Source organism: Vulpes vulpes, chromosome 7 (genome assembly GCF_048418805.1).
Source record: "Vulpes vulpes isolate BD-2025 chromosome 7, VulVul3, whole genome shotgun sequence".
Classification (NCBI taxonomy): Eukaryota; Metazoa; Chordata; class Mammalia; order Carnivora; family Canidae; genus Vulpes; species Vulpes vulpes.
In genome coordinates, this window is record NC_132786.1 from 97,998,039 (window position 1) to 98,017,276 (window position 19,238).

General features: G+C 37.4%; 1 protein-coding gene across 40 annotated transcripts in view; it reads left to right on the forward strand.

Moving 5' to 3' along the window:
• The window catches only part of HDAC9 (histone deacetylase 9), a 920,581-nt gene that overhangs the window by 516,494 nt on the left and 384,849 nt on the right, over positions 1-19,238 (forward strand). For 21 of the 40 annotated variants that reach the window (XR_012002701.1, XR_012002704.1, XR_012002702.1 and 18 more), the window contains 2 exons: positions 5,925-6,056; positions 9,239-9,354. Coding sequence is in view for 36 of the 40 variants with exons in the window: in XM_072764471.1 (XP_072620572.1) it covers positions 5,925-6,056; positions 9,239-9,354 (248 nt within the window). In the remaining 4 variants the exon portion in view is untranslated. The remainder of the gene's footprint in view (positions 1-5,924; positions 6,057-9,238; positions 9,355-19,238) is intronic. The other 19 variants (XR_012002703.1, XM_072764478.1, XM_025993176.2 and 16 more) reach the window with 1 other exon arrangement.

The window sequence follows — 19,238 nt, forward strand, 5'->3', positions numbered from 1 at the left end:
CATGGAGTCTGCTTTTCCCTCTGCCTGTGTCTCTGCCTCTCTCTCTCTCTCTCTCTCTCTCTCTCTGTGTGTATGTCTCTCATGAATAAATAAAATCTTTTTTTAAAAAAGGATTTAAAATACACCGAGTAAAAGATCAGAAGAGGGCTATTGCTATTTTTGTTGTTGTTTATATAAGTAACATTGCACTAGGCAAAGGCAGTGAAACAGTTGTAGTTCTCTTTCTACTTTTTTTGTTTTGTTTTGTTTTGTTTTGATCTAAATTCCTAGGTCTTACATATAGACTACCTAAAACATTCATCTATTCAACATCTATCTATTCAGTGACTTCTTTTGTGATAGCCATCCATGAGCTAAGTACTTTCTTCCACCCCTTTAATTTTCCACTGTGATATATCTATGGTAGGCATCATTACTGCTCTGTAATAGATGATAAAATGATTCACGGAGGTCAAACAACTCACCCGGGGTTGCAGTTAGTACATGAAAAGTTAGCATTGAAATCTGAGTCTGGTCTTTTTGTGTTGGGGACTTGTACTTCTCCAAAAAATACTTTTTGTGTGTGTGTATGTGTGGGTGTGGGTGTGTGTAGTGTGCAGAAATGACCCCCACACTCACACCAATCTCTCAGTGAAATGCAAAGTCTGGGACTTGTCACTTACTGTTGGAATCCTAATTTTTTAACCTGTGCTTCTCTACCTAACTCTATTTCTTTCCCATTGTTTGTTCTCATACCCTACCACACCTAAGTTCATTCTGCACATGGAGATTAGGAAGAAAAGAGAGATTTGAGACATTAAGCTCGAGAGACATCTTGCACATGTTTTCTGTTTCCTTTTGTTCCCTTCTTAATTTTGCTTAAGTGAAAAAGAGCAAAAGCTTTCAGGTCTGTCCTCTTGATTTTAATATTCATTGTTTTCGTTTAAATAATGATAATCAATTTTTCATGCAAGGTTTTCATCTCAGCAGACAAATGCATTCAGATGGGCACACACACTAAAAAGCTTGCCTTCTGTTTCTGTGATTAATTGAGATGTAGAGAGTGATGGGTGTGGGGTAAAAATAGAAAGGCAATTAGTGCAACTAGGCATGAAATACATTGAGATACAAGCAGAATGTCTCCCCAGTTAGTGATCTCTATCTGGTCTCTTGAGGATTAGCATCCCATTAGTAAATCACTGGAATGGAAATCTTCAGCCTTTGGGGAGACCAGAGCATTAAAAATGGAATTAACTCTAACTGAAAACTGAGTCAGCACAATAGGTCATTAATTCTACTCCTTGGGTATATATCATGCTGAGCTTTGGTGTGTGGGCTTCTGAAATATTAGGAGTGAGTTTATAAAGCATTTCATGGACTAAATGATGGTTATCTATCATTCCATCTTTTGCCCTTACCACTGAGATACAAATGCCTCTGGTGGCTCAGACCAGTGTTGAAATACAGACAAAAGTTTTTACTAGAACTTGTAGATATAGTTCTTTACTGAGAAAAGTCGTGTATTGTATATTTTGAAAAAAAAATAAACTTCTGTTGCATTTATAAAATATTAATGATTCCTAGTTTTTATAAAGCTATTTCCTCAACTGAAAAAAGATTAAAAAAATACCACAATGCCTCAAATCCTTCCGAAAACTAAGAATTACATCTTTCTGCATAAAGTTGATTTATTTTGCTTTCTTTAGAAATGCCAGTGGTATTAAAAAATATTTTCAAATGGGGGTACCTGGCTGACTCAGTTGATTGAGCATCTGACTCTAGATTTTGGCTCAGGTCATGGTCTCAGGGTCTCAGGGATTGAGCCCTGCATTGGGCTTCAACACTTAGTTGGGAGTCTACCTGAAGATTTTGTCTCCCTTTCCTTCTATCTCTCCCCCTGCTTGTGCTCTCTCTCTATCAAATAAATCTTTTAAAAAGGTTTTCAAATAAATTTCTAAGTATACAATGTATCAAAATACTGAATATTTTCAAGCAACCTATAGTTCTCCCTAATTTCTGATAATCTTTTCTTTATTTTCTTCTTCTACATCCTCACTGAGAATTGCTATCAGATAGTATTGCCTCCTTTGCTCATCTCCGTTTAGCAGTCATTAGAAATTGCCATTTACTAATTAGTAACCCCAGGGTTTCTCTCACTTAACAATACTGACATTTGAGTTCAGATAATTCTTGGTTGTGGGGATTGCCCTGTGCATTATAAGATGTTTAGCAGCATCTCTGGGCTTCTACCCACTAGATTCCAACAGCTTTACACTATAACTGACCATCAAAAATGTCTCCAGACACTGCCAATTGTCTTCTGGAGTCAAAATCTTCCCTGAGAACCACTGGTTTATCCCATTATTTTACTTGATTCTACAATAACTTTGCAAAATGTGGGACTTTGTGAGTCAGAGTCTTGCTAGGAAATAGAACCTACACAATATCGGCCATAGGCTTTTTAGAAAGGAAACGTGCAACTGCTTAGGGATGTTGAGACACCCAGAAAATAGCAATAGTGAGAAGCCATTCCTATCCCTAGTGTGGAGAAAGTAAGGAGAGGAAATAATATTCCTGGAGTGCTAGGAAAGCTGGAACCTTGGAGAAGCCTCTAGAGAGAGATGAAATCAGGAAGAGACAGAGCAACACTGCAGCAGAGACAGCAAAGGACACCCTGGCTCCTCCTTCCTCCTTAATCTTCTGTCAGTAATCATCTCTACCAGTAGGTGAGCTCATATGAAATCCAACCAGCAAAGGACAGGAGTGATGCAACCTCAGGATTTAGCCCTATCGGCTCAGACACAGAAGGAAAACGGAATCCATCCATTGGAGTAAATGGGGGCGGGGGCACAAAACAGAAAAAAAAAGTCCCCATTTTTCATATGAAAAACTGAGTTTTAAAGATACAAACTAATTCAACCAAAACCGACATACTCCAGGAACTACTAGTAATCTGTAGCTAATTTGCATAAGTGAACCGACATTCAGTGAGACAATGAATTATTCAAGGTTATTGATTTTAGTAGCTGATAGATACAAGGCCAGAACTCAGTTCTCATTCCTAGTCTGGTGTTCACTTATTTTGTGTTGACCTTTGAAAAAAATTTAAGAACTGTATATCCAGCCCATTCTCATACAGACAAATGTAGGAATGAAAGCTATGTACTGACCTGAAAAGTCATTTTTTCCTAAAAAGCTTATGGAATTCTAGGTTTCATGTAGAATGTTTAAATGGCATATGCTGTTTTTCCAAGCTTTTGGCACATTTTTGTCTTGATTGCAGAAACTTGGCCCCAGCTGGTGCAATGTGTGAGAAAGAGAGGAGGACTGGACTGAGAATCAGGGGATGTGGGGCCCAGTCCTGGCTCTGTCCCTCCTAGCTGTACAACCCTAGTGGGAATAGCAATAATTAAAATTCCATAAACCTTTTCTTCCCTTTTGCATTCACCCAGGTGTTCACAGTCATTTTCAGGTATGTAATCAGGTGGCCATAACTCTAAAATAAAGAAGGTGTTAGGGATGCCTGGGTGGCTCAGTGGTTGAGAGTCTACCTTTGGCTCAGGGCTTGATTCCAGAGTCTGGGCATCAAGTCCCACCTCAAGCTCCCTACAGGGAGCCTGCTTCTCTCTCTGCCTATGTATCTGCCTCTCTTTCTCTCCTTCTGTGTCTCTCATGAATAAATAAATAAAATATTTTAAAAAATAAGGAAGGTGTTAGATTTTCATGTTTTACAAGTGAAGAATCAGGCTCAGAAAGCACTGGAATTTCACTGACTATCTCATAGCTGGGAAGTGGACTCCACTTCACCTCTTCCCACAGAAAACAAGTGCCCTTTCTACTCCATCTTTTAGTGACTAACCAATTGATCTACTTCCTCTGGACAGCCAGTCAGTACCATTTATTACTTTAAATTCATCGCAAAGGCCCATCTAGAACAAAGTCTACGAATTTGTGATTTTTATCTTCTGGTCATAAGCGAGGCTACAGTGGAAACAAATATAGTTAGCGCATAGGGATTCCTTGTTTCTTCCATGCTAGGTTTCAGATGATTATATTTACTGACAGCTTTTTGTAGAGACGAAAACTGGTGCTTCTAAAGGAATTTTAAAATAAATATGTGTGGAGAATCAAATCTAAGTGAATTAATACAGTTCCATTTCTCCCTTTAATCCCAGGCAAATCGGATGCTAGTGATTCAGATTCAGATTTCCCCACTAAGTTCAAGTGGGTTGACACTCCTGGAAGATCTGGAAGATCTTCAGTACTTTGCCCAAACTGCTTCTGGTCTTTGCCTCAAAGTTAGGGGGCGGGGGGCGGAAGTGCAGGGCTCCACACACTGAGCTGCTTGTTCTTAAGACTTGGTCTCTGCCCACTCCCTCTTTCACCGTACAATGCTTTCCAGCTGCCCCTTTTCATGTTCTCAATATTTTCAACCATAAAACACCAAAAAATTAACTTGTTTTATCTTTCGTAATGACTTATTTCTTTCAAGTTCCTATTTCAAGCCTAGCATGCAGGGATTCTCAGTCTCAGGTAAGAGAAGGGAAACAAAAAAGAACAAAGGCAACACTAAGGTATGGATAGTTGAAATCTAAACATAAAAACAAGCAAGAAGGAGAAAGAAAGGAAGAAAACATTGTAAGTTCTACTTTGAGACCCTTTGCAGTCAGGCAAAAACAGAAAATGCCTTCAAAGGAAACATTTTCACTGATCAGAACTTCTAACTGCATCATAACATTGTGTCTGATATGGATGATTAGTAGAACTTTGGGAAATGGTTTATAATTGTTATGGTGTTCATACGTGAGGAGAGATGGAGGAGCAATATTTTCAGTATTTAGAAGATTGGACTTGAGCTAGATTATCTAGGTATAGATCATGGTGTCCTCCCTTTTGACCTATGAGACCTTGGGCAAGTTACTTACACTGGCTGTGTGTTGGTTTCCTCGTTATAATCAAGGTATAAATAGAATCTGACCCAGATGGATTTTTTTATGGTTAAATGAGTTAATCTTGAAAAAAGCATTTAGAATAGTAGTGGACATAGAAACTACTCTGTGAATGCTAGTTGTCATTGGAAACCCCCTTTCCCTCATCCCACCCCCGCCATCATCATCATCATCATCATCATCATCATCATCATCATCATCTCTGGTTTGAATTACATAGGGACTCAGTCTAATGTTCCCATTCTTTTAGAGTATAATTATGTAGAAACCTAATCCATAATATCTAAATTATAGAGCATCACTATTTAGAGAGAATCGTTTAAGCAAAGAAATAGTAACATATGTATGAATAATGTACATTTGTACCTTGGAACATAGAACCTTACTCTGAACTTCCAATTCTAAGATCTGACCACCCTTTCTTATTCATAGTGACTCTACTTGGTTTGGTGTTATGATACTGAGTATATTTTCTCAGGATTTCAGGTTAGAGACTACCGACAAAGAAATACTCCAGGAGTCAGAATTAGACGTAAATTATATGCTACAGAGGTGTCCTCTTATTACCAGAAGTCAGGCCAGAGTCTCTAAAATCACATTAGGGTACTGTTTTTGTGGGTATTGAGTTTCACCCTGGAGAGAATTAAGAGAGCTGACAATGACGCATAATAAATCTTACTCTGACCCAAACGTATTTAGTGATTAAAACTTCCCAGCAATCCCAGTTCTGTCAGATAAAATAAGTAGAAAACTTCTATTTTTACTTTTTTTTGCTTTACCTTTAAAGAAATAGAAAAGCATTTTGCACATTTCATAAAAAATAATTACTATATTTGTCTGTTTAATTCATTTAGAGCTAATGCCTTATTGACATGCTTGGAATTTTAATTTGAGCTGAGAAGGAACCAAGAAGAGAGTGAGCCGTTTTTTTATACACAGGAGCAACTGGCTCTCTATTTTTTAATTTTTATCTATTTTCTTTGTCTCAATCCCCAGCCTCTGAGCCCAACTTGAAGGTGCGGTCCAGGTTAAAACAGAAAGTGGCAGAGAGGAGAAGCAGCCCCTTACTCAGGCGGAAGGATGGAAATGTTGTCACTTCATTCAAGAAGCGAATGTTTGAGGTGACAGGTAATTGAGGACTGTGCAGACATACACTAAAAAATGCCGGTAGGAGGAATGAAAATAAATAGCGTAGAGTAAATATGGCTGTTGCATATTAAAAGTTATTTTGAGGAGAAACATGTCTTGAAAGGAAATTATATTGAAAATTCACAAGTAGCTCAGTAAACCTTGCCATGCATTCACCAACTGTGTCAAACAGGAAATGAATGAAAAACAGAACTGTGTGTCAATCTAGGCATAACTAGGGAACGCCAAAGCTCACCTTAATCTTTTCAGAAACAGGCAGTCCGTTTTAGGAATGCCAACCAGAAGAGTATAACTTTTAATGAAATTTGATCAGCAATGAGCAGAGGGAGGTCCAAGAAGAACACTTCCCCCATATTCAGACATGAATGTACAAAATACATCTGGGAAAATTAAACTATGTGGAACAGCAAAACCTTGACTTTTCAACAAATTTACAGAACTCATAAATGACTTTATGTGTTTACTAGTGAACTGGGACTTATGGCAGGAGGGGGATATATTGCCTTTTAGGAAGGGAAAGAAACTGTCATTTTCACTAGTCTCAAATGGAAGAGTTCTTATTTTTTTAGCTGCCTGGTTAGTGGTGGGGTGAACAGGTTAGGAAATTCAACCTGATGTCTTACAAAGCTTTCTAGTCCCAGTTGTACCTGGTCTGAAATTAGAGAAGACCGAGGGATATAAGAACCAAAAAGACTAGCCAAAGTAATAATACTGACTACTGTTTATTGAGTACCTACTTGGAACTATATGCATTATAGTTGATCGTTTCTTTTGGTTGCATCCATAAAGAAGTGGAAATCTGCAACCATTTCCTTCCATTCTCAAGGAAGATTGTGCTTGTACTGATGTAGTCAATTATTATTATTTCTCCAAGATCAGGTCTTATTGTTAGCAGGTAAGGATAATAGTTTTTCAAAATTATTTGTTTTCTCAATCTCCTGTGGCCATGCTAGTGCCTACTTTGAGGAGACAAAAGGGAAGAGAATTGTGGGGGTAGAAGAGGGAAAGTACAGAATACTAATGCAACTTGGTAGTTTTACAGGTTATTTAGGAAAAAAATAAGTATGTAGTCTCCTATTCATTCCTGACAAATTGAAGTGTTTATCTGAACAAAAGTAATGGTTGGAGCATTTTTCCTTAACAGATGATGAACACGAAATAGATAAATAAGTATTGCTTTACTGAAGTTTATATTTATTTTTCAATATCAAATATAATCACTAGTTTGGATCAATTCTAAATTCAGAGCCGAAGACTTGTTTTTCAAAACACAGATTTGTACTTAAGTAAATAAAAATCTTACTCAGGTTTTCATGATAGAGGTACTTGGTGGGATTGGGGATTTGGGGACTGAATCCATTTTAAAGAATGTAAAGAAGATGAACATATCAACTGTCTAATGTAAATAGATATGTGATTTTTCTAATTGGAGAGAGTACACTCCCTCATAACAGGAAAGCCTGAAGAAAATAGAAAGCCATATACATTGTTTTGCTTTTGTTGTTTGTTTTTGTTTGTTTGTTAGAATCTGATTAAGGTCTTATTTATTTATCCCAATGTTCTTTTCTATTTTCCTATTAATCTCTTCTTGATCATAACTTTTTCCCCACAGTCACTTGCTAACTTGCACGGGGATTTGGGTTAATACCTACCTGGGTAATGATGATTTATAACTGAAAGGAGTTATGATTTACTGGAGTTTTACTCAAGTTTCTTGAGTTTTGAAACACCATATTGTTCTTTCCCTGATGTTGAAAGATAATGACTCCCCCTTTAATCTGAGGAAATAATGTATATTCAAAGAGAGACTTTTGTGTTTATTAAATGCACATCTTTGGTCAGTGAGCTGGGACTTGTGGACACTTTTGTAGGTTTTTTTAAACTAGTATGTTGTACTTAATCTAAATGCCTTTGGAGGATCCAAAGTACCAGAAAGACAACTTTATTACCTGTGCTCCTCCTCCTTTCTCTGCCAGCTTTCATGTAATTTGGATGAGCTCTGTTTGGATCTTCATACTAATTATTTTTACTGTCTAGTCAGAGACCAATCATGGTATCATGTAGCAGTTAAATTGGTATTGCTGTTCTTCTTACACCTCTCCATCTCCCTTGTCTGTTTCCTAGGTTCAAGTACATGCTTTTTCCAAACCCTAAGCCCCCTCTCCTCCCAAGAATTGACCTGGGAACCATTCGCCATTTCCCTCTTTTACAAGATCCTCAATTTTCTGCTCCCTTTTCCCACCAAAGCCGCATTATTTAAAAATCCTAAGACTCGGCATCTCCCTGTGCCTACAGTGCTTTCTCGTGCACTCCCTTCTTCTCTACTGTCTCCATTTCGAGAACTACTTCTACTTCTCTTCAAGCCAGTTGCCATCTCATTTCTTTTCTGAGATTTCCTCAGTTTTCCCAGGAAATCAGCTGCTACGTCCCCCTCCAGAACTTGTCCAGTGCCATGCTGTCGAACCCTTTTGCAGTATTTATTTGTTGCCTTGAATTCTCAGGCCCACGGCAGCGATTTCTCCATAAGGAAATACTTCTGTCTGCATATTGCTAAGATATAAATAATATGATTTTAAACTGACAAGGCAGATGCAAAAAAAAAATAACTTTTTCGTTTTTGTTTTTGAAGACAGGATATGAAAATGAGACATTAATGAGAAATCAGTATTTAGTCACCCAGGAAAGACAGGAGTTAGCAGTCTGGGGGAAAAGAAGCTCCTTGAAGTATTTTTAAGGTGCATTTTTCTGGTTAAAAGCAAATAAGAAAGAATCACAGCAAAAAAGCAGATTCATCAAAATGTAAGACAAATAGAAAGGCAGTGAGAAAGATGCGTTTAAGAATTTTCTGCCTATGACCTTTATTTATTTATTTATTTATTTTGCCTCATCAAAAGCTCCTATAATGTTCTCCAACTGTTCTTACTTATCTAGAAACTATGGAGTAATGTGTTGTATTTTTAATGGTGAAAACAAAGGGGGAAAGTGGTAGGAGAATTCAGAAATGTTTCATAATTTTGCACAGTCCTTACTGTGGACTGAAATGGTGCTTGTTGTTCCCATAGGTGAGGAAAGCAATGTTTGGGACAATATATTGTTTAGAATGTAAGTAAAGCTCATCCTTGTATGGTTTTCATGAATCTGTGCTTCACAATGTTTTCCAGAATCCTCAGTCAGTAGCAGTTCTCCAGGGTCTGGCCCCAGCTCACCAAACAATGGGCCAACTGGAAATGTTACTGAAAATGAGACTTCAGTTTTGCCACCTACTCCTCATGCGGAGGTAAGACTTTTATTATTTTGGCTCTTTTAAATATGAGATCCTTGATTAGCCCTGTAAGACAGTGATATTTCTGAATTGGAGTGTAAAGCCACCTGCTCTTAGTTATTTTTCATAGAATCTTATCATGTATGGAATTGAATTAAATTTGATCTTATTTACCAAGTTTGGATGACAGTTACAGTTTGAAAATAATAAAATGTAATCCTCGAAGAAACTACTCTTAGGGATGCAGAATATACACTGCCCTACAGATGCACAACTCAGTAGTGTTGTGTTTGGTTCTTGTGTTCTTTTCTGATGAGGGTGGATGCATAAATAAGTAAAAACAACTTTGTGCAAACCTTTCAGAAGAACAGCCTCACAAAGTAGGTTTTATCCACTTTCCCTAGAGACTAATGAAGATGTAATTGGAGTATTATAGCTGAGGAACCTAGGGTTCTCCTGAGTGAACATTTGCTGAGGACCTACTAAGTGCCAATTGTTTTGCCTGGTAATGGGAATATGAAGGTGAATAACATATGAACTCTGTTTTTGAAGAATGAAATATTAAAGGAAATCGATATGAGTGTGTGCAGTCAACCCTAAAACACTTGTTTTCAACACATAATTTATTTGACACCCAAGATACAAAATACATTTGTGAGTCAACAGGAATTTTTCTATGTAGTTTTGGTAATAGGCCAAGCAAAGGAAACAGTCTGTAAACAGCCATTCTTATGAAATCAGATGTTTTGAAGACACCGTCGGCTGACTGAAACTCTTGCTCTTGATTTTCTGTCATTATAAATCCTCCTTACCATGAATTGCTCTATGCAGGGAAAGCTGGTACAATAACTTCTCCTATGTAACTGTAACGTGCTTCTTCTCTTGTATTTGATATAATCATGGTAACTTAGAGTTGAAAAAGACTGATCAAATTTCTGATTCTTGGATCATCTATATAGCTTTCCTGATGTGTAATTATCAGACTTTCTCTAGAGCACTTCTACAAGGGATCTCCCTTTGCTGTTTCCTGAGACAGCTCAGTTGATTTTGGAGAATTAGTTCGACAGAAATGTCTTCTGTACATTATGTCGATATCTGCATCTCTATAATTTCATACACACACTTAAAATAAATTATTTATAAATTGTAAAATTACCAGGCCAAACTATAATTGAAGGCAGAAAACCAGAGGTTATTCCTGGTAAGTAAAGGACTGACACCATTGAAGGCAGAGAACCAGAGGTTATTCCTGATAAGTAAAGGACTGACACCAGTGAAATTACTTTTTTTCTAAGGACATTTGTGTACTTGGTTTTCAGTTTTGGTTTTCAGGGCCTCACAAAACTCAAAATAGAAGGTTAAAGCTCCCTATTGACCAAGCAGGATAATCTAATATGAAACATTAAACTGAAATTTCAAAAGCTCATGTCTATACTATGTTGGTGAGTCCCTCACCGCAGCCCCCAGAAGTGTCTGGATATAGACCAGAGCAGGGACAGGATTTCTCCGAAGTTTCTTTTTTTTTTTTTTTTTCTCTGAAGTTTTAACCAGAAGTTAGTCCTTGCATGGAGTTGTAGCCCAAATTTACATACCTTCAAACTGTTAATTTGGTTTAAAGTACCCTAGATTTGTTAGGGCCCCTAAGTGTCTAGAGAAGCAAATATAGGGATCCCTGGGTAGCTCAGCAGTTTAGCAATGCCTTTGGCTGAGGGTGTGATCCTGGAGTCCTGGGATCAAGTCCCACATCGGGCTCCCTGCATGGAGCCTGCTTCTCCCTCCCCCTGTGTCTCTGCCTTTCTCTCTCTCTCTCTCTCTCTCTCTCTCTGTCTCTCATGAATAAATAAAATCTTAAAAAAAAAAGAAAAGCAAATATAAATCCTTTCTAGATGAATACACTTGCATTCTAAATTTCAAAACTTTCCTTCAATTTTCCAAGGAAAATAGCCAGAAGAGATAGACACTCTCTTGCTTATGATCAGCTTTCAGATAGTTGAAGACTAACAATTCAGGCCTCAACAATATCTCCAGGTCCTTCACCTATTTCTTGTTATTCATGGTCCTGCTGTCCCTCTTTTTCTTTTTTCATTGACCCTTCTAAAACATGGTACCGTATAGGATGAGTACATCACATATAGTTGTGATCAGAGTTATAAGTGGTATTCTTGGACTGTTGGTTACAGGTATTGTATTTCTGTTAGTTCAATTCTATCTCAGTATTGGTCCATTTTTTGTGACCCTTTAATCCTTTTCCAGGAAAACAACAACTTGGTCATAGACGTTTCTAAAAACTTTAGATTTCCATTGCCTCTAAGTTTGAAGAATGTGATTCTTGGGTCTGGATTCTAAATCAGCTTGAGATGAATTCTGTGCCCTTGGAAAAAAGCAATGACACAGTAAACTATGTTAGACAGCAATGATGATTCTTAGAAATGCATTGTTAGGGCTAAAAGGTACAGATGCCCACTTAGAGTCTGTGATAATATTTTAGTAGGTTCAGAAATAGCAGTGTAATATCTTGATTGGGAAAGCATATGTAGTAACAGTATATTTTACAAAGGAGGGTACACAAAATTCAGCATGATGGTGATCTCTCTGGAGCCAGCAAGGTGGGAATGGTTGGGTTTGTTACTAAAGAGGAAGATGCATATACTCTTTCATTAAGAATGTATACGGGGATCCCTGGGTGGCGCAGCGGTTTGGCGCCTGCCTTTGGCCCAGGGCGCGATCCTGGAGACGGGGATCGAATCCCACATCGGGCTCCCGGTGCATGGAGCCTGCTTCTTCCTCTGCCTGTGTCTCTGCCTCTCTCTATCTCTCTGTGACTATCATAAATAAATAAAAATTAAAAAAAATATTTAAAAAAAAAGCATACATGTATACGGATACAGTACTTAGTACAACATAGAAGAACACCAAGAAATATATATTTGTGAGATTGGAAATAAATGGAAACTTCTTTACTTCAAACTTTTAATGACCTGTTAAATTGAGTATCCCAGATGATGTGACCCTATCTTTAAATTGCAAAATACATTAGAGAATGAAGATTAAAAGGATTTTGCTTATGTTGCTTTAATCTATTTGTTATTCCTAAAACCTTCGCTATCACAAATATGCTTAGGTTGCTCTACCTTTTCATCTACTTACTGAACATTCTGTTACTACAAACTTTGCCTTCCACCCCCACCAGTTAAAAAAAAAAAAAAAAACAGAAGGAAATGTGATTTAATGGAGTTTGAAAGAGTAGAGGTATTTCTTCAGGTCAGTGACAGGACATTCACCTCCAAAGCTGGAAAGACTAGTTCAAAAGCGAGCAGTGACTTACTCCATAATGAATTAATTGTGTGCCTGAACTATGATCCAAAAGGCCAGGTAGACAGACCTTTATGCACTGATGGGTAGCCTCTCCATGGCCCAAAACAAAAAATTCAGCCCTGATGGCTAACATGTGGTTTTCTGCTGCACTGCATTTACAGAGGTCTGTAATGTAATTCATGCTGGAGCTAAAGAGACAGCGGACTTCAGACAGAAACTCTCAACAAATTAACATCCTAGTTCTGTAACACAAAATGCTTCCACCTAAACTAGAAAGAGAGGAAAACAGATATTTTCAGCCAATTCTTGATTTACAATCATTTTGGATTTAGTTTGATTTTTACAGACATCTTCCAAGATTAACAATAGTGTGTAATTTCCTATCAACAGAAATAGTTTGAGGCATGAAAAATATACATCACCTACTATACTTTCAAAAGCCAAGCTAGTTGTATACTTCACCATTTACAAAATATTTGGTTAAGCAGCACAGGTGAGTTTTCACTTTAAAATAGTTCAACAGTGTACATTTGTATGAATGCTTTATTCTGTGACCTGTCAGTAGAAAAACATTTCACCTAATTCTTTCAGAGACCTTGTAAATGAATAGGATTCCACTCCCTTTTACTGCTTAGGAAATAAGAAAGTAAGGCTGTATCTCAGGCTGATTCGAGGCTTAGGCAAAAAGAAAATTTTTATCTTGTAATTCACATGTCCTGTATGATTTAGATGGGGGTGAAGATGGTTGTAGGAGGAGAATTTACTCCTAAGTTTTAGGAAACGGCACAAGCGAATTCACATGTATGGGTCTTCTATTCAGAAGGCTCCACAGAAACCTGGTTCCAAAAACAGCTCCTTTCTCATCATTGGTTAAGTTGCTAAGCTTGTCCCTGACCTCAGATTCCTTATCTAGTGATAGGTAGTAATACCTACTACTCCCAACAGCTTTGCCGTGAGGAATCAGTGTTGGGAAGGCGGGTGGTGAATTGCGACGTGTGAAACGAGTTCATTTTTTGTTGTTGTTATCAATACTGACTCCTAGTAGGGAAAACTCATTAGCATGTTTGTCTTCAAGCCAGCAAATCACATGTGAGAGTGAGTCTCCATCTGCTCTGACCACTTCTGTTCCATTTCTTCTATTTCTTACATATGCTCAGTCCTGAACTCGGATTGTTGGAGCTACTTGTTTTACTCATTTGTAAACTTGGTTGGGGAGCTGAAACCTCAGGAGTTTCTATTTCCAGCTCCAGTCAGAAATGTCTTTACCTATCTAGTTACTTTATTGTTAATACTGTGGGCCTGTGGGTTCAAATGTTTCCATGAATATCAACACCATTATTTTAGATGCCGTAGATTTATTTGATAGCTATGTTAACAGTAGCCAAGCAGCTGGTTTATTTCTATTTGAACATTAGTGGCTGGCTCTGCTATGCTGTTTTTTAAATAATTTTTTTTCCAGCAGATACAAACGATTTTTTAAAAAGAGTTCTAATAATAAGGTTAAGCACTCTAAAATCATCTGAAATGTCACTCGTGTTGCCCCAATCTCACATGACTCATCTGCCTATTGTTTCATAATGGTTGTTGTGACATTTGCTGTAAATGTTATGCTCCCTTCTGAGTGGGTGTAGAGCTATGGTTTTAGATGGCAGAAAATAAAATGCTTTCCCCCCATCTTTGGGGAAAAGAGGTTGCTATGACAAAAGAATTATTTAGTAGGAATAACATGAGTCAATATTATAAAGCAAGACCTTTAATGAGACCTTCCGTGGTGCCTTTTAGATGCAAAGGAAGCCCTGTCAAATGATAATTTCTTATCTCCAAATCATTTTATAGTGATATATATTCTTGGATGTCCAGCAAAAATAAAAACTTAGGGATTTAAGTTTCTAAAAAATGTCTTCATCACGTGGAGATTTTCATTTTCTGTTGGCTATCTGAAAGGACAAGAGAAAATGAATACTATTTAAAATTATTGTGAAAACCATAAAAAATTATTAAATGACTAGGAAATATATTTTTTTTTGGTTTGGGGTTCTTTGTTGTTTTTTTATTTTTAATGTGGCTCTTTTATTTTGTAGATAGCCTAATTTGGGGATCTGGGACCTTTTACAACTATAGCAGATTAAGTTTACAAGCATGTCTTCCTGAACACCATTCTAGTACACACAGACGGACGCTTCCAGATCAGGCTAGTCAGAGGTGCTTCTGTCCCAGATGGAAGGAGCTGGTGTCCAGGGAAAGTGGGCAGCTGCCCAGTCATATGCCAGTGATTGGCAGAGCTCAAGCGTTAGGACACTGAGACCACACTTCTTTTCACCAGTCCAGACTGCTCCTCACCAAAACTCTGTAGATACTTACATTCTTTCTGGATTCTCATGCATATTGTCAGTAATTTTGAACATGTAGTAAATTTAAAATTCTACATCCACTTTTTCTATGAGCTTTTTAAAATATAGGTGGTTATTTATATAACTAGTGTTCTATTGAAGGTCATCTCTTGACTTCTTTGTCTTAAGAGTGAGAAGGGTCAGGAGGCCTGGGTGGCTCAGTGGTTGAGCATCTGCCTTTGGCTCAGGCAGTCATCTGGGGGTCCTGGGAATGAGTCCCGCATCAGGCTCCCTGATGACTCTGCCTCTCTCTCTGTGTCTCTTGTGAATAAATAAATAAAATCTTAAAAAAAAAAAACAAGTGAGAAGAGTCTTCCCTTCCCTTCCTTTCTTCTTCCCTTCCTTCTTCTGTATCTCCTACCCCTACTCCCATTTCCCTTTCACCCACAGGCAGTCATTCTCTATTTTTGTTTGCATCAGCTTGTGCATCAAATGCATTTTCTGCTTTATGTCCACAAATTTTAGTGGGTAAAAATGACACGGTATTGTCAGTCTCATTCCACTTCTTATTTTTATCATTAAGCATGTGTTTTTAGATCTAGTCATGTCACTATGGATGTAGATACCTGATAGTTTGCTTTTAATCACCATGGCAGTCTATGGTGGGCAGTGCTTAATTCTCCCTCCCATTCTCCATTTGGATGCCCTAGTGGCTGCCAGTTCTCATTCACCACCAAAAACTGCTTGAATATGTACTCATGGACATCACCCTAAATGATGATGGATGAGAGCTTAGGAGAGAATTTCTTGAAGATATAATTCCCAGCAGAAGAATTTGGGGATCATGGTATATAGTGTAATGTTTTATCATTCTGAATTATTCACCAGAACTGCTATACCAGTCTACAGTCCCACCAGCAATATGTGATGGTTTTTACCTTTCTATGACATTTGAGATTTTGTATTTTTCTAATTTTTGCCAGTGTTCTTTTTGTAAGAGATTTTGAGTCTTTGAAATGAATAGCTTTCTGATTTCAATGGCAAAATTAATAGCCCTAGAGACATAGTTTTTCAGTGTATTTTATTCGTCTGAATTGCAAATATTATCCATAAGATAGTCTTCCAGTTGCTATGATGGTGAGAAAACAATTTGAAGGTCATTGTTAAGATATGAGCAGACCTCCACTGACCCAATACCTGATTCAGTCATATCCCTCTTCTCCACATCCTAGCTCCTTCTGGTGAAATGCTAGTTACTTATCAAAGCCTGGTACAAAACTGACAGTCTGCTTTGTGCCATTGAAGTGATTTAACCCTGTTCTAATTAAAGGAATTATCACAGATCGTTATAGTTTGTTTTCTACTTTTCTGTGCACTTAAACTAGCATATGAACTTGAGTCGTGGAGGACGTCTTTGTATATCTACTCTCCAATGCCCACACTGTTACTCTAACTGAATTGTTGTTTCTTAATTGTTTCATGAATGTTAAAAGATAGTCATGTATACTTTTAATATTAATTTCCATTTTATCTGACTACAGCAATAGTTTCTGGTTCTGAAAAATTTTTAGATTAAAACCATCCTCCCCATGTTCTAAGATGTAAAACGTTGGCATTTTAGCACAGCTTTGATTTAAGGGCTGGATCAGTTTCAAAATTGCTTCCTGAAAAAGAAATCCTGGCTTTGCTTGAAAATGCTTGTGATCTTACCATGATGCTAAGGTGGGGTAACCTTCCAGCCTTGTAAGAATACTGGTCAGGATGCTTCATTATCTTAGTGAATTGGTACCTCTCACCACCTGTTCAGCTGGCTTTCAAGTGTGTCCACACTTTTGTAGCAGTGTAGATGGAATACAAATCCAGGTTCTTGCTAAGAAAACATTAACCTGGAACAGATAGACTGTGCTGATCAAAAAGCCATATTGAGGAAAGTTATACTTAAAGAAGATAATTTGAGGAAAACATTTTTTCAAGTCTGTGAAGTCATTTGTGGTTCTAGTCATCCTATAGAAATTCTATGCCTACTACTTTATCTGTAATTGAAGGAAATGAACTAAATAATGTCCAAGACCCTGAAGTCCTGTGATATGATACTATACCACTTATTCTGTGTGGGCAGAACCAGCTATGTACTCTCAGTGGACCTGAGGGACTCAGGACTTTGCTTGTTTCCTCAGGAATTGTCTCTGTGACTTGAAGACCCTCCTGTCTATAAAGTCATCAGAGCTTTCACTTCCTTCTCATGCCCAGGTCAGCTGGTTCCCAGTTGTATACATTTATTTCTTTCCATAAGCCTCAGGACCTAATTTTGCTACCTCTTCTTTTCTAAAGCTTCCCCCATGTCCATACTTTTTTTATGGTTCCCATATCCTTCAGTAATTGCAGAGTGGGGTATGTAGCTTCTACAACAGTACCTAACAACAAATCATATAGCTTGGGTCATTTTAAAGGTTCTATTGCTGATCCCAATGGGAACCAGAATTGAGGAAATCACTCAGTTTCTTCATCCATAACTGAAGAGTAATGAAAGCTGGAGTGTGTCTATGAAGAAGTCCCTGGCAAAGGGCTTGGCACACAGTAGGTGCTGAAAATCAGTATGCTGTCATAGGAAATGGTTTTGTTTTGTTTTTTTTTTTTGAAGCCACTCAGTTTTGACATGAAACTTAAGGAGTTTAATCCTATCGTAAGAATATTCCCAAATGTCTTCATTTTAGTCAAGCCCACATGCACAGATAGTCCGCTGCTGCCATTATTACATCCAAGAAGAAATATTTTTCTTCCTTTAGTATAGGTTTGCTTTCTGAGATGAGGTGGGAAGGTATTGCAGAAGTTCATCCTGGGAAACAAAGATGACCTCTTTAGCGAGGCCTGTGGTATATCTTTGGTGCCATTCCCACAGTGCATGTCAAGTCTCAGTGCTGTGATAAGCTAATACAACCTGGAATGAATATTATACATGATTTAAAATGCTTATTTTTCCACATGTATTTCTCTCCTATGAAAACAGATAAGTAAGTGAAATACCATTTTATTGTAAATGACAACTTGCTGCTAATAATCTAGTTAAAATATTTTTTACTTCCTCATACTTTCTTTTTGTTCTTATTCAAACATGTATTCCAAACCAAAAATTAATGTTAAAAGCAATTATTAGTGTAAGCAAAATAAAAGCTTGCCTTTTTAACTAAAGCAAATAGGCAGCTGCTATTCAGAGCTTCTAAAATAATGCAGTCTCATCAGAAGGAAAAATCATTCCCAGCAATCTTCGTGCAATGGCAGTTTAGACAACTTTGATTTTATAAAGGGTTGCATCTAAAGTCTATATAATGTTAAAGTTTCAGTATGCCTCTTGGTGTTCACACAGACATATCTGACTTCTTTTGAGAAAAAACAAAATCTGAGTTAGCCTGGAATTCCAAGTTGCAGTGTGAAAAAAAAAAATCTCCATTTAACCTTCTGCTGGTATTATGTGAAGGCTACGACTCATCTCCAAACAAACGTATGATTGAGGTGATGTTTTGGAATAACATCCTGTGTTCTGGTGGCGCATCACTCTTCAGTGACATTCTGAGGTTGCATTGTATTAGCACATGATATTTTCCCCAGTTAATTGATATCCCAGGTTCGTCCAGGGGAAAATCTACGGCTCCCCCAAACATGCTTGACAAGTTATTATATTTACTTTACTCAAAGCCCGTGTGTGCAATATCCCTCTTGGAGGTGGTCTCTTATTGGAGTCCCATATGCTTTTTGTTTGGGAAGAAAGCAGTCACTGTGTCATACTGTTACATGGAGTATTCTTTTTCAGGGATGTTGTTCCCTTGGGGACCATATCAGGCCAGAGTTCCTTAGTCTAATAAGACCTTTGTAACTCTTATTGTAGAAGAGTTCTGGGAGGGAAGCAAGAGTTAAACAGAAAATGTAATTCAAGCAACCATATTAGGCCACATGTGGGAAAACATGACTTAGTATTGGATTAAAAAAAGGTATTTGTTGTAAAAAGGACTGTGATGCCAAAACATTCGAGGTATTTTCAGTGTAAATGAAGGCTATTGTGGCACAAAGAACTTGTAACATTTTAACATTTACCTTAGTTTCTGAATATGAATGATCTAAATATACATCATGTAGAGTTCATATATTTTATATTAAAAAAGATATTATCAATTATAGAAGTCCTGTATGGTGACATCTGATCTAAGATTTTCTTTTGAGTTTTCCCATCAGTAAAACGATGTTTAATCTATATAGAGA